Genomic DNA, 17,214 nt, shown 5'->3' with positions numbered 1-17,214 from the left:
AAGGCCATCATTATTGTCTCAACATGTGAAGGTATCAAACAGAGAATATTTTGTTAAGGACAGGATATCTTTCTGTCTGAGTCATCCAATTGAATCAGTTTGATATTAATTAGAGTCATCCCACTGTGCGCTGTGATTGACTTTGTCATCAACTATGAAGGATTGGAACATATATAAAGCTTTACATTTAAACACATTTCAACAGTTGAATTTCACAGCCGCAAGTACAATGAAGACCTTTTTCGCATTTGTAGTTGCTGTTGCAGCAGGCCAGGGTGAGTGTGGCCATGATATTTTACTATCCACTTCTCAGTAGATACGATGGTACGTGACTAAGGCGCCGCAATATGATGTGTGAAGATAGCTAGACTTGTAAGGATGCGTTTGTCATGTGTTAGAATCTAAACATATTTACATTAATCATTTTCAGTTGACGCGTTGCCGTTTTATGTTTACATGTTTTCAGCTATGGCCATGTCGATACAGGATGGAAATGATGTGTGCGCTGATTGCATCGCTTTCATTACTGATCGCCAGGAGATGGATCTCGAATCGATTGTACGTAAATAATACCGACTATATCCCATTATAGTTCGTAAAGATGGAGTTATTTCTAAATGTCCACACTTATATATACGTACATGTGTAGAACATTATCCTATTGATTACACACTAATGGTTTATACACTAATCCTCAATATAATACATCAAAATGGGATTTGTTGTCAACCAAGTGTTCATTTTGGAAATAATATGGCAACTGTCAAGTTCTTAGAGGAATAATGTACTGAGTAATGTACTATCGACCATAAATGAATCTATTACTGAAGATATGTCCATATATTAATCAGTTTTTTATCTACCACAAATTAATCTATTACTACATATGTCTCTATATTTTAAAAGAAGCCTATCCATGATATTATGAATGTTAAATGTCACAAATACACTGCTTCTTTCTCTTCTCCAGCTTTAATGTATTGAGTTTTTATACTTTTCTTTCAGGATGATAAGGAAGCAAAAATGAACATTATCTGTTCCACAATGGAACCCAGCAAGGTGGAAGAGGTGAGACAAATAATAGTTCTCAATAGTAGACAAACGGATTTTATGAGCAACAAGATCAGACATTTCATTGCAAAGAGGAATGTATTAAATATATCACACATCCGATAATTGAGGTAATAATTTTGATTATCTTTTGCAAACAATTATCATTGTTCATCACCATGATGAAAAGCGTTCCAGAGCTGCCTGTATATTCTTGTTTAGAATGCATACATAATATCGGATGTGATATAAACAAGGTAGGCAATTAAAAAGGAACATTGTAAATTGTTACCTATAAAATCTTAACGCCGTGATCATAGATAATCTGGTATTATGGAGGCTCACATTGTGAAAACGCGTATTTGCAGTGTAAGACAAAAGTGCAGAAAATATGCCAGAAGAAGAAGGACAAAGTCAACAGTCAGGTAACTGTTAACGTTTACATCATCAAAAATCCTGCTCCAATCAATGGACTTATCATGAAGCACAAGATTGCGTCAGCTTACATTTGCATATACTGACATCATGAAAAAGGTGATTGATGCAAAAAATTCAGGAATGTACCAATCAGATGGAATTTAGATACCCGGGGAAAGAGAGGGAAAACTCCATTTACACAAAACGCTGAGAATTGAACTATGTTTTTCCCTTTAACTCTATAATTATTATTGTAAACTGAGAGTAAGCAAAAGGATTGGGTTTTACAACATATCATGCAATTGTGTTCACCTTCACAGACCCCTGAAGCCATCTGTAAAGCCACCAAGTTCTGTCCGTCGCTTGATACCGTCAACATGAACACACCCACAAACGAGGCAAGATTAATACCTAGTACTAGTCCACTAGTCAACAGGTTTAGTGAGCACAACTCATCAAGCTTACACACAATCAAATGAATGCCTTAACGTGTACATGATTTGTACAATGTACTGGGTTAGAAAGGGGAGGTCTCCATTCGTCACACTTATTGTGCTACAATATTATTGTTACATTTGTTACAAACGAAAGTCTAAAAACTTTGTCATTTCATGTTTCCGTAGGTTCAAGGGAAAGGGCGATGCAAGGACTGCAAGAACTTTCTCAAAGACGTCAAAGAAAAGGAAATGGACAATGTTGTGAGTGACAAATATTGAGAAGGTTTATCACTCCTATGTTGGTCTGGCACATTTGCATTATTTCCCAAAATACATAAAACATGTACCATCTTGTTTTAAGTTAAATAACAAATCTTACACGTTGATGTAATGCAATCATAAAAAAATGACTACATGTAGTTAAAAACTTTTCTTTACCGATCTCTGTGAATAAACTGATCGAAACCATGTTCTGTGAAAAGCTCAGCGAAGACCGCCATGAACAGGTGTGTATAAAGTTATACAAACATTTTTTCAGTCTTCTGTTTTTGATATAAATTCAGTAGTTCTTTTCTTATTTTATATTTTTTGTTTGTTAATAAGCACATCACTTCGCAATTGGCTAGCTTTTTTACGTCAGTCTGTAATGAATAATGTCTGGACCAGACAATTCATTTAATTCACACCGTGAGTATCGGAGTGTGTGTGTATGTGTGTGTGCGCGGGTTAGTGTGTGTGTGTGTTTGTGTGTGTGTGTGTGTGTGTTTGTGTGTGTTTGTGTGTGTGTGTGTGTGTGTGTGTGTGTGTGTGTGTGTGTGTGTGTGTGTGTGTGTGTGTGTGTGTGTGTGTGTGTGTGTGTGAGTGAATGTTTATACTTTCAAATTCACCCTGACCATCTGATCCCGTTAGTCGTCTCTCATATCTTACAGTTAATTTCATTATGAGTCATCATATATATTTTTTTATATCATCTTAAATGTGTGTATGTTTATACTTTTAAATTCATTTAATTATTTTTGAGCATTCTGTGTACTCTGTTTCAGTGTGCTGACTTTCTAGATGCAGCAACTGGATTGGAAATCGAGCTACTAGATTTGGTAGTAAGTAAATGTTGGATGTATGAATGAGATGTTCATTGTTTTAATACATGTATAAACTTACACTTTACAGCCATAGATATACCAAATAAGGACAATTATCAATATGTATAAATAACTGGCTAGTTAGAGATAAAAGACTGAGGTTTATTTAATTAAACATATGTAAAAGAGTGGAACATGTTCTTATTACAGGATGTTAAGAAGTCATGCAATCGGCTTGGTATGTGTGGTGCCAACTAGTTGTAAGGTGAGTTTTTTAAACATGATATGGGCGGGTTGAGGTGAGGTGAGGCAAAATGAGTTTTAACATCGCTTTCAAGATTATTGCAGTTTTATAGCGATATACATGCACGTGTATGTGGCACCTACCTTGTACTGATCCGGACGTTAAAGTGCCAGACTGCCAGCTCACTGAGATACTATGTCGCCGTTTCGCAATGGAAATTCACTCAGACACATTATACTCAGACACCGAGCCGGCCAGTGCTTGTTTTATCCCCTTCAACAAGTACCATATTTTAAGGTCTTTTTGGAATGTCACGGCCGGGGATCGAACAAAACGACCTGCCGCTCCCCGGGCAGATGCTCTATCCACTACAACAGGGAGGTTCTACTTCTGCCTATGTGGCAGTTACACCACTGTCTGAGAAACGTTTTAATGTTGGAACTATATTGAATGGTTGTTTATTTACTGTAACGCTGCAATCAGCAATACTCCAACTTTATGACAGCCTGTCAAAAATCGAGTCTGGTCCAGACAAGCCAGAGATCCATATTGTAAGAAACGATCCACGCCGTCGGGGTACGATGACACGCAATCAATCGACTGTAATAACATTATTAAACAAGACACGGTTAACTTCATCTTGAACTTTCGGCATTGCAGATGCTGACTATGCTGCCTCTCGATCCTTCATCGCCCACGGACAACGTCACATGTAAACCATGGTCAATAAAACTTTTCATTTAACCAGAGTACTGTTGTTGCTTAGCCGGTTTATGTGCGATATGGAGACCATGTGTGGAACTTTGCAAGAACCTGTGTCATATTATAGGTACGTGACAATTATTTAGCAAGGGAATTCTCGTGCAACGCCTGTTTTCACACCATACACAACATAGACTCTCGACAGTTAAGAATGCAAAGATCGATTTATATAAATTGGTCCAAGTTAGTCAGCTGATGATCAAATGAAACTACTTGAACATGAATTTCTATTATATTTCGATTTTGAGGATAGGATGGGTGTGTTTGGGTTAACGCCTCTTTAAACAGTACTCCAGTTATATCACGTCGTGTTACCTTAATGTGGGAGGAAAGCCCAAAGTTCTGAGATGTTAACTACTTTGTCGAAATCCATGACCACAGGTATGGTGCCGATAAACCTAGAAACATAATCGGCGCGAACTGGGACCCGAACCCACAATCATACGTTTCTGGCGTGCCAAGGGGACGCAGCTCTGCACAGCGAATAGCAGCGCCTTAGACGACTGGGCTATATGTTGCTCAAGGCGACTTACCGGCAAGGTCTTCAGGCTCAGTGACATTGGTTGATTGAGGGTCATCGTACACCGATCCTTGCTCACAACACCAATTATTGGATTGTCTGGTCCGAACTCGATTATATCCAGTTCGACATTAAACAACAAACTAACACACTTCTCCTCGAAGCAAAGTTCTTTACGAAATATAGTGAATATACGTGGACATTTACATACGAGCATGTGTGTCAAGCTGAGTTTACGAAATGAGTGTCAGATATTTTGTATTTCCCGCGAGAAATCAGTATGACACACATGTGAGTGTCATTATTTCTTTATTACCCATTATTTCCTTATCCTTTTCAGCTCCTCTTTAGAAAAATGCACTGATCACCACAAAATTTGTGGAATGACGTCAACAATTTTTAGCTATGACGTCGTTTCTAGTGTGACGCCATTCCGATCTTACGTCATACAAAGATTCGTCAACAATGTCGTCCGTATGACGGAAACTATACACTGGTGCGCGAGAAGGGATATTTGACATGCATCAACCAAGTCAGCAAGCCTGACCACCGGATCCCGTTAGTCGCCTGGATCTTCACGGGTCCACGGTTTTAATGAACTCGTTTATTTCTAACCCTATTGGTAATAAATGACTGGATACTCGAGATATGGTTTAAATGAGATTGCGGTTGCAACGGTTTTGTCATCATATACTTATCAGTACTTCGATCATTGTTAGAAATACTGGCCAAGTTAGTCACTCACCATCAAAGTATTATAATTCAATGACAGCGACACAAGTGCACCAGCATGATGATTTCAGTATACCCTAAAGAACGAACACATATCTTAAGCCCTGTTTATATGCATCCATTTACCCCTGGGGTACTTTTACCCTCGTGGGTATATCTGCCCCTTGGGGTATATTTGGGCGTGTAAACGCATTTACCCTAAGGGGGTATTATATGCATATAAACGCATTCCGACATTTGCCCCACCAGACATTTGCCTCACTGTCTTGCAACACCCCTATATATTTACAATGGACCTGCTCACAGGGAATTTCTTGAAAATGTATAAATAGATATTATGCAATATTTAAGAGGAGTTTTAGAAGTCAAAACCAACAACATTCTCCTGCTAGATTGAAAAATGCCGCCGAAAGCTAAACGTGCTCGAGGTAATGCATGGTCTGAAGAGGAGACCAAGTGTATGCCAGACATGTGGCTGGAATTACATATACAAGCCCAGCATGACGGTGCAAGTGCTACAGATACAGTCGTTTACGCGAAGGTGACCACAGTCATGAAGGACAGGGTTTTTGTCAAAACACCAAGCCAGTGCAAAGAACGGAGACAAACTGAAAACCAGTGGACAATCACAGACTCTGTGTAGAAACTTGACGGACCTGAATGGGATTCTTGAAGACAGGCCATCAACTTCGCCAACCAAGGTCGTACAGAGTATGGTATCTGAGCAGGATTTGTCTGATTTTGAAAACGACAATGATTCTGAAGTTGAGGTCCAGCCATGTGGTAGTGCCATCAAACATTCCAATGTGATTGCAGATGGTGAAGTTAGTGATTCCGATACTGCAAGTCAGACAGAAGCAACTGTTTGTAAAGGCAAATATGCTGCATCTGGGAAAACAAAGCTAAAGGGAAAGGAGAGAAAAAATCGTCTTGAGCTCACACTAAATACTGTGATGGACAAATTCACCAAATCAAACGAAATGATCGAAAGCAACCATATCGATCTTGAAAAGGCTCGACGGGAATATGAAATGAAGAAACTTGATGACGAGGCCTCTAAACGCGATTTTGAACTAAAAAATGTCACACAGTCAACAGGGTATCCAGACGACTCCAAGAAGAAACATAGACGACTCAGTGGAGGACAAAAACTCGTCTCCCAGTCGCCATTATCACACTATGATGGTTGGTTGGTTGGCTTGTTGTTTAACGCCGCACTCAGCAATATTCCAACTATATTACGGCGGTCTGTAAATAATCGAGTCTGGACCAGACAATCCAGTGATTGACATCATGAGCATCTATCCATGCAATTGGGATATGATGACATGCATCAACCAAGTCAGCGAGCCTGTCCACCCGATCCCGTTAGTCGCCTCTTACGACAAGCATAGTCGCCTTTTACGGCAAGCATGGGTTATTCTAACCCGGATCTTCACGGGTCATCACACTGTGAGCAGTGATGGACGTACTTACTTGAACATGTAAACTGTACATGACTACTGCATTGCCTGTTGCCCCAAAAGACTCTTCGTTTTGTTACTTATCATGATCATTTGGTATTGAAACACATAAGTTGTCTGTGGAAATGGTGCCCTTTTACTATTTATTTAGTAGTGTATGTGTTATCATTTTAAGCAGTGTTATGTTGATACAAATAGTATTTTGTCACAATGCGATGCATGTACACATGTATGTAACATGTAAACATGAGAGTATTTCTATATTATCTAAGTTAACGTCACACTCATGCATAACTGTTATACTATAATTGTCATATTGCACGACGTATCAGATAGTATTGGTTTCTGATGTTTGTTTCCCATCGTATGTTTAAAACAGATGGTATATTTGCGAAGATAAGATTTTTTTTATTTGCAATCATGTAATTTCAGATTAAATGTCAAACTAATTGTCCACGTGTTGTTTATGTTCTTCAAATGCGATCCTTGCAAAACTGAAGGGTCAATGCATCTTTGATGTCGGTGCCAGGTGCATGTATGATCCCTACGTTGTCTGTGGTTCCTGATTGGGATGTATGTGCATCTTGGACTGCAGCGTGCCAGTCTGGAAGGTAGGGCTGATCCTTGTTTTCACACAGGTTGTGTAGTGCGACAGCTGCAGCCACAAGAGTTGATACGAAATTGACATCAACGTCAACCCTCTTGAGGAAACGCCTCCATCTACCTTTGAACCGTCCGAATGTATTCTCAATCGTCATACGGCCACTGCTTAGGTAGTTGAAGTACAACTGTTCTGCTGTGAGCTGTCCTCTATTGGTGAATGGTTTCAGGAGCCAGGAGGACAATGGGTAAGCTGGGTCACCAGTGAGAACTAACGGCATGTCCACAAGAGCATTGTCAAGCCCAGCAGATGTTACCCTCTCAGGTGACGTTGGCAGGAGGCTTCCATTGTCGACCATAGTCTTCAAAGTAGATTTGGCAAACATCACACACAGCCTGCATAATGATGGAGTACCATCCTTTTCTGTTCACAAAATCAGCATGGCAATAGTTCGGAGCAATAATGGGAACATGTGTAGCATCAATTGCTCTTGCGCAGTTCGGAAAGTTCCATTTGTTTCTGTGCCCATCAACAGCCTCCCACAAGGCTTCACCTCGTGGAAATCTGTCCAGTTCAGGTTTCTGGCGTGCCCAAGGGACGCAACTCTGCACAGCGAATCGCGGCGCCTTAAACGACTGGGCCACCCGTGCCCCCTAATGATATTGGAAGGTAGTTGGATGAATCTGTGTGATCCCGTCCAGGCTTTGGAATAGGAACAATAATAGCATTGAGCCATGAAGGAGGTAAATTTCCGGTTGTCCATATTTCATCAAATATACTCAGTAACGTTTCCAAACATGACGTCAGACGGATTAATATACTGAACAACAAAAGTTCCTGTAACATTGAATAAGTTATGTACCAAATCTGAAACATTTCGGTTTGCAACAGAAAAAAGACTCCCGTAAGTGTTCAAATGGTTTAATTTGCCATACTGATTTCATAAAAAAACCATGAACATGCCAAAATGTCAATTTACAAATCAATAGCGTGTGTGTCCACCTCTGGTTGCAATGCAAGCAACACATCTTCGTCTCATGGAATGGACCAGGCGTCGCACAAAGTCCTGTGGGATATCTGTCCATATCTGCTGGAGCATGTTTCGAAGTTCCTGGAGTGTCTGTGGAACACGTGGTTGACGTCGAAGGCGCCGATCCATCTCAGCCCACATGTGCCCGATTAGTGAGAGGTCTGGGGAGCGAGCCGGCCAGGGGATGACATTCACGTTGTTTTGTTGAAGGGAATCCTGAACAAGTCGAGCAATATGAGGCCGGGCGTTGTCATGTTTAAAGGTAATGCCTGGGTCATGACGACGCAAAAACGATAGAACAACAGGGCCGATGATCTCGTCGCGGTAGCGCTGTCCATTGAGATTTCCCTCTACCACTATCAAACGGGTCATCTGTCTTGCTGTAATCCCAACCCATATCATGCCGCCCCCGAACCGATCTTCTTCCATGACACAATTATTGACGTAACGTTCACCTCGACGTCGGTACATTCGAATCCGTCCATCGCTGTGGCTGAGGGGAAAACGAGACTCGTCAGTGAATGGTACTTGTCCCCTCAAAATGGAACGTCTGGCGGGTCTTCTGGCGACAATCCCTGCACATCTGAGACAACGACGTACGGTTTGTGAAGATATTCGTCGAAGGCCAGGGATGCTTCTTGCAGTCACTTTTGCTGGCTGGAATCGATTACGTAGGTGTGTTGGTCGAATCCAGTTGTCTTGTCGTTTATTGGTTACGCGTGGCCTGCCACTCCGAGGATGGTCTCTGACTGCATTCGTCTGTTGCCAACGTTGCCATAAACACCAAATGGTGTTTCTGTGGACGTTAAATTGTCTTGCAACATCACGTTGACTCGATCCTGCTTCAAGTAACCAATGGCTCGCAGACGCTCATTTTCGGACAGGCGTGGCATTTCGTAATGTTGAATAATTGCGTAATTTTGTTGTTTTTCGGAGTGGTTGTTGTCAGCACGATGCTAAACAATGCATATGGAATCCCGTTAACGCACATGTTTTTATGCCAATTCTTTGGTAGTGAAATGCATGGGGCTTGCATAAAAGTCAACTTTTGCATGGAATGCATGCTTTTCTGTAGCAGTTGCATTTTTGTGACTTGATTCCATACATGTACTACAATATTGAAAACCAAACTTAACTTGTTTGAAAAATACACTAAAATATTGGTGTCACAGGAACTTTTGTTGTTGAGTATATGTAAGGTCCATTAGCATCCTGCTATACACACGCCACACGGCAAGGGACAAGTACGTCAAGTGTTAAGATATGTGTTCGTTCTTGAGGGTATACTGATATCATCATGCTGGTGCATTTGTGTCGCTGTCATTCAATTATAATACTTTGATGGTGAGTGACTAACTTGGCCAGTATTTCTAACAATGATCGAAGTACTGATAAGTATATGATGCCAAAACCGCTACAACCGCAATCTCATTTACATCATATCTCGAGTATCCAGTCATTTATTACCAATAGGGTTAGAAATAAACGAGTTCATTAAAACCGTGGACCTGTGAAGATCCAGGCGATCAGGTGATCAGGTGGTCAGGCTCGCTGACTTGGTTGATGCATGTCATCCATCCCAATTGCGTTGATCGATGTTCATGATATTAATCACTGGAGTGTCTGGTCCAGACTCGATTATTTACAGACCGCTGTCTTATAGCTGGAATATTGCTGTGTGCGGCGTTAAACAACAAACCAACCTACCAACATTAAAACCGTATGTGAACTAGTGCAAATATCCCTTCTCGCGCAGCAGTGTATAGTTTCCGTCATACGGACGACATTGTTGACGAATCTTATTATGACGTAAGATCGGAATTGCGTCACACTAGAAACGACGTCATAGCTAAAGATTGTTGACGTCATTCCACAAATTGTGTGGTGATCAGTGCATTTTTCTAAAGAGAAGCTGAAAGGATTAGGAAATAATGTGTAATAAAGAAATAATGACACTCACATGTGTGTCACACTGATTTCTCGCGGGAAATACAAAATATCTGACATTCATTTCGTAAACTCAGCTTGACACACATTCTCGTATAATAATGTCCATGTATATTCACTATATTTTACTATATTTCACTATATTTCGTAAAGAACTTTGCTTCGAGGAGAAGTGTGTTTGTTTGTTGTTTAATGTCGAACTGGATATAATCGAGTTCGGACCAGACAATCCAATGATTGGTGTTGTGAGCAAGGATCGGTTTACGATGATACTCAATCAACCAATGTCACTGAGCCTGAAGACCCTTGCCGGTAAGTCGCCTTTAGCAACATTTCACCCAGTCGTCTACGGCGCCGCTATTCGCTGTGCAGAGCTGCGTCCCTTTGGCACGCCAGAAACGTATGATTGTGGGTTCGGGTCCCAGTTCGCGCCGATTATGTTTTTAGGTTTATCGGCACCATACCTGTGGTCATGGATTTCGACAAAGTGGTTAACATCTCAAAACTGAATCACTTTGGGCTTTCCTCCCACATTAAGGTGACACGACGTGATATAACTGGAGTACTGTTTAAGGAGGCGTTAAACCTAACACACCCCGCTATCCTCAAAATCGAATGATAATAGACATGCATGTTCAAGTAGTTTCATTTGATCATCAGCTGACCAACTTGGACCAATTTATACAAATCGATCTTTGCGTTCTTGACTGTCGAGAGACTATGTTATGTATGGTGTGAAAACAGGCGTTGCACGAAGATTCCCTTGCTAAATAATTGTCACGTGCCTATAATATGACACAGTTTCTTGAAACGTTCCACACATGATCTCCATATCGCACATAAACCGTCTAAGCAACAACAGTACTCTAGTTAAATGCAAAGTGTTATTGACCCTGGTTTACATGTGACGTTGTCCGTGCGATAAAGGATCGAGAGGCAGCATAGTCAGCATCTGCAATGCCGAAAGTTCAAGATGAAGTTAACCGTGTCTTGTTTAATAATGTAATAACAGTCGATTGATGCGTGTCATCGTACCCCGACGGCGTGGATCGGTTCTTACAATATGGATCCCTGGCTTGTCTGGACCAGACTCGATTTTTGACAGGCTGTCATAAAGTTGGAGTATTGCTGATTGCAGCGTTACAGTAAATAAACAACCATTCAATATAGTTCCAACCTAAAAATGTTTCTCAGACAGTGGTGTAACTGCCACATAGGCAGAAGTAGAACCTCCGTGTTGTAGTGGATAGAGCATCTACCCGGGGAGCGGCAGATCGTTTTGTTCGATCCCCGGCCGTGACATTCCAAAAGACCTTAAAATATGGTACCTGTTGTTAGTCTGCCTGGCACTCGACATGACTATAAAGTCCGGACCAGTACAAGCTGCCATATACACGTGCGTGTACATCGCTATATGAGTACAATAATCTTGAACGCGATGATAAAACTCATTTTGCCTCACTTCACCTTACCTCGCCCATATCACGTTCAAAACAACTCACCTTACAACTAGTTGGCACCACACATACCAAGTCGATTGCATGACGTTTTAACATCCTGTAATAAAAAAATGTTTCATTCTTTTACTTATGTTTAATTAAATAAACATCAGTCTTTTATCTCTAACTATCCAGTTATTTATACATATTGATAATTGTCCTTATTTGGTATATCTATGGCTGTAAAGTGTAAGTTTATGCATGTATTAAAACAATGAGTATCTCATTTATTCATCCAACATTTACTTACTACCAAATCTATCAGCTGGATTTCCATTTCGATTGCTGCATCTAGAAAGTCAGCACACTGAAGCAGAGTACATAGAATGCTCAAAAACAATTAGATGAGTTTGAAAGTATAAACATACACACATTATATAATGATATAAGAATATATATGATGACTCATTATGAAATTAACTGCAAGATATGAGAGACGACTAACGGTATCAGATGGTCAGGCTCGCTGACTTGGATGGTGCACGTCATTGTCTCCGACACTCATGATGTCCATCACTGGATTGTCTGGTCCAGAATCGATTATTTTCAGACTGCAGTAAAGTAGCTAACATATTGCAGAGTGCGGCGTTAAAAAACAATTAGAATGGAACTACTGAATTTATATCAAAAACAGAAAACTGAAAAAGTATTGGATAGCTATATACACACCAGTTCCTTGCGGTCTTCGCTGAGCTTTTCAACAAACATGGTTTCAATCAGTTTATTTACAGAGGCCTGTAACAGGAAAGCTTTTAACTAAAAGTAGTCATGATTTTATAATTGCATAACATCAACGTGTACGATTTGTTAATTTAACTTAAAACAAGATGGTACATGTTTATGTAGTTTGGGAAAAAATGCAAATATGCCAGACCGACATAGGAGTGATAAACCTTCTCAATATTTGTCACTCACAACAGTGTCCATTTGCCTTTCTTTGACGTCTTTGAGAAAGTTCTTGCAGTCCTTGCATCGCCCTCTCCCTTGAACCTACGGAAACATGAAATGACAAATTGAATGTATCATTATGCCTACGTTTTTTAGGCTTTCGTTTGTAACAAATGTAACAATAATATTGTAGCACAATAAGTGTGACGAATGAAGACCTCCGTTAAGACATTCATTTGATTGTGTGTAAGTTTGATGAGTTATACTCACTAAACCTGTTGACTACTGGACTAGTACTAGGTATTATTCTTGCCTTGTTTGTGGGTGTGTTCATGTTGGCGGTATCAAGCGACGGACAGTACTTGGTGGCTTTACAGATGGCTTCAGGACTCTGTGAAGGTGAACACATTTGCATGATATGTTGTAAAACCCAATCCTTTTACTTACTCGCAGTTTACAATTATAATAACAGAGTTGCAGGGGAAAACAAATTTCAGTTCTCAGCGTTTTGTGTAAATCAGTGTATACATGATAAAGGTTATTATTCTGATAAAGGAAATGTAAGCTGAAATGCTGATAGTGAGATATATCTCCTTCCCTGGGTATGCAAATTCCATCTGATTGGTACATCCCTGAACTTTTTGCATCAATCGCCTTTTTCATGATGTCAGTATATGCAAATGTAAGCTGACGCAATCTTCGATTCGTGAGTAGTCCATTGATTGGAGAAGGATTTCTGATGATGTAAAAGTTAACTGTTACCTGACTGTTGACTTTGTCCTTCTTCTTCTGGCATATTTTCTGCACTTTTGTCTTACACTGCAAATACGCGTTTTCACAATGTTAGCCTCGATAATACAAGATTATCTATGATCACGGCGTTAAGATTTTAAAGGTGACAATTTACAATGAATAGAGATTATTGTTCCTTTTTAATTATCTACCTTGTTAAAACCACCTCCGATATTAGGATGTATGCATTCTAAACAAGAATATACAGGCAGTTCTAGAACGCTGAGCAGTGATAATTGTTTGCAAAAGATAATCAAAATTATTACCTCAATTATCAGATGTGTGATATATTTAATACATTCCTCTTTGCAATGACATGTCTGATCTTCTTGTTTATGAAATCCGTTTTTCTACTATTGAGAACTATTATTTTTCTCACCTCTTCCACCTGGCTGGGTTCCATTGTGGAACAGATATTGTTCATTTTTGCTTCCTGTTCATCCTGAAAGAAATGTTTAAAAACTCAGTACATTAAATCTGGAGAAGAGAAAGAAGCAGTGTATTTGTGACATTTTACATTCGTAATTTCATGGATAGGCTTCTTTTAAAATATGTACACATATGTTGTAATAGATTAATTTGTGGTAGATAGAATACTGATAAATATATGGACATATCTTCAGTAAGAGATTCATTTATGGTAGATAGTACATTACTCAGTACATTATTCCTCTAAGGACTTGACAGGTGCCATATTATTTCCAAAATGACACTTGGTTGACAACATATCCCATTTTGATGAATTATATTAAGGATAAGGGTATAAACCATTAGTGTATAATCAATAAGATAATGTTCTAAACATGTACGTATATGTTAGTGGGCACATTTTGAATAACACGATTTTTACGAACTATCATGGGATATAGTCGGTATTATTTACGTACAATCGATTCGAGTTCCATCTCCTGGCGATCAGTAATGAAAGCGATGCAATCAGCACACTCATCATTTCCATCCTGTATCGACATGGACATAGCTGAAAATATGTAAATATAAAACGTCAACGCGCCAACTTCAGTGAAAAAATGATTAATGTATATATGTTTACATTCGAACAAATCAGAAAAGAAATCCTGATTAATGCATATAATTGGATATTTGTAAATATCCTACTCGCATTTGCAGTGTAAGACAAAGGTGCAGAAAATATGCCAGGAGAAGAGGGACAAAGTCAACAGTCAGGTAACTGATAACTTTCCCATAATCAGAAATTCTGCTCCAATCAATGGACTAATCATGAAGCACAAGTTCAGGGATTTACCAATCAGATGGAGTTTGGATACCCGGGGAAAGAGATGGAAAACTCTATATCAGCATTTCAGCTTACATTTCCTTTATCAGAATAATAACCGTTTTCATGTTTTCACTGAGTTACACAAAACGATGAGAACTGAACTATGTTTTTACCTTTAACTCTATAATTATTATTGTACACTGCGAGTAAGTAAAAGGATTTGGTTTTACAACATATCATGCAATTGTGTTCACCTTCACAGAGTCCTGAAGCCATCTGTAAAGCCACCAAGTTCTGTCCGTCGCTTGATACCGCCAACATGAACACACCTACAAACAAGGCAAGATTAATACCTAGTACTAGTCCACTAGTCAACAGGTATAGTGAGCACAACTCATCAACCTTATACACAATCAAATGAATGTCTTAACGTGTACATGATTTGTACAATTTACTGGGTTAGAAAGAGGAGGTCTCCATTCGTCACACTTATTGGGCTGCAACATTATTGTTACATTGGTTACAAACGAAAGCCTAAAACCTGTAGGCATAATAATGCATTCAATTTGTCATTTCATGTTTCCGTAGGTTCAAGGGAGAGGGCGATGCAAGGACTGCAAGAACTTTCTCAAAGACGTCAAAGAAAGGATAATGGACGATGTTGTGAATGACAAATTGTTTTTATGACTCCGATGTTGGTCTGGCATATTTGCATTATTTCCCAAAATACATAAAATATGTACCATGCAATCACAAATTCATGACTACTTGTAGTTAAAAACTTTTCTTTTACAGGCCTCTGTAAATAAATGATCGAAACCATGTTCTGTGAAATGCTCAGCGAAGACCGCCAGGAACAGGTGTGTATATAGTTATCCAATCATTGTTCAGTTTTCTGATTATGATATAAATTCAGTAGTTCTTTCCTTATTGTAGTCCTAGACAATCCATGTGTTTGACACCATGAGTATCGGATACAATGACGTGCACCATGCAAGTCAGCTAGCCTGACCATCTGATCCCGTAGGTCGCCCCTCATATTGTGTTACAGTTAATTTCATAATCAGTCATGCTATATATTCTTATATCATTATATAATGTGTGTATGTATACAATTTCACATTCATCTAATTATGTTTGAGCATTCTGTGTACTCTGTTTCAGTGTGTTGACTTTCTATATGCAGCAATCGAAATGGAAATCGAGCTACTAGATTTGGTGGTAAGTAAATGTTGGATGTATAAGTGAGATACTCATTGTAATAATACATACATAAACTTACACTTTACAGGCATATATATCGATTTCTTTACAGATATCCATTAAAGCCACTTATCAATATGTATGATCGGACTGAAGTATAAAACCTGGCTAGTTAGAGTTAAAAGACGACTGGTTTTTTTTGGAAACATATGTAAAAGAATGGAACATTTGTTATTACAGGATGTTAAAACGGCATGCAACCGACTTGGTATGTGTGGTGCCAACTAGTTGTAAGGTGAGTTGTATTGAACGTGATATAGGCGAGGTAAGGTGAAGTGAGGCGAAATGAGTTTTAACATCGGGTTCAAGGTTATTCCACTCCGTGTGGCGGCTTGTCCTTGTCCGGACCTTATAGTGCTTGCTCACTGGGATGCCATGTCGCAGTTTTACATGGAAACTCCACTCTGACACATAATACTCAGACACCGAGCCGGCCAGTGCTTGTTGATGGTTGATGTTGCGCTAAAGCACAAACGGGTGCTTTTGAACATTGCTACTCTCCTTTTACAAATTGAAATTATATACTGTTTCGTGTTGATTCCCAAATTGAAATAGTATGTTAATCCAGAAGTCTGAACGTAAAAGAACTTCGTGTGAAACCAACAAACAACCAGCGTGTTGTATACAATCAACAAATGAATTACAAAAATTAAGTGGGTTTACAAATCAGGACAAATTACTCCACATTAATTGCAATAGCTCCTCGGGCAGACGCTCTGTCAAATACACCATGGAGGTTCTCCTTCTGACTGGTTTCACCACTGTCTGAGGAACAAGTTACTGTTGGAACTATTGACTGTTTGTTTCGTTAAGTTCAACGCCGCCATCAGCAATATTCCAACTATATGAAAGCCTGTCTGAACCAGACACGCAATCAGCCAAATAACCGAGCCTGATCACTCGACCCATTAAGCCGCCTCTAACGACCAGCATAGGTTGATTGGGAGAAATACTTACTCTGGACCAACTGTCTTCTGCTCCCCGGACGGACGCTCTGTCCACTTCTCCACGAAGGCGGTGTATCGGGAGATGGTGTTCATGCGTTGTGCACATAGTACGCATTCCTGATGACTAGTCATGATATGAAATATTCTTACATTATTAAACATGACACGTTAACCTCATCTTGAACTTTCGGCATTGCAGATGCTGAATATGCTGCCTCTCGATCCTTCATCGCCCACGGAAAACGTCACATGTAAACCATGGTCAATAAAACTTTGCATTTAACCAGAGTACTGTTGTTGCTT

The 17,214-nt window shown here is 39.6% G+C and overlaps 1 protein-coding gene across 1 annotated transcript; it reads left to right on the top strand.

Moving 5' to 3' along the window:
• Positions 1-210: 210 nt before the first annotated feature.
• Positions 211-3,974, top strand: LOC124131200 (prosaposin-like). Its single transcript, XM_046494307.2, has 10 exons — positions 211-275; positions 467-558; positions 1,006-1,068; positions 1,419-1,475; positions 1,788-1,865; positions 2,091-2,165; positions 2,345-2,410; positions 2,948-3,004; positions 3,197-3,251; positions 3,891-3,974. The coding sequence occupies exons 1-9, from the start codon at positions 230-232 to the stop codon at positions 3,242-3,244; spliced, it is 582 nt and encodes a 193-aa protein (XP_046350263.2). The 5' UTR covers positions 211-229; the 3' UTR covers positions 3,245-3,251; positions 3,891-3,974.
• The last annotated feature ends 13,240 nt before the right edge of the window (positions 3,975-17,214 follow it).

This window comes from Haliotis rufescens, unplaced genomic scaffold (assembly GCF_023055435.1).
Source record: "Haliotis rufescens isolate VD_foot unplaced genomic scaffold, xgHalRufe1.0.p SCAF_20, whole genome shotgun sequence".
Taxonomy (NCBI): domain Eukaryota; kingdom Metazoa; phylum Mollusca; class Gastropoda; order Lepetellida; family Haliotidae; genus Haliotis; species Haliotis rufescens.
The sequence above is the reverse complement of the archived record's forward strand: the minus strand, read 5'-3'. Positions and strand labels throughout refer to the sequence as shown.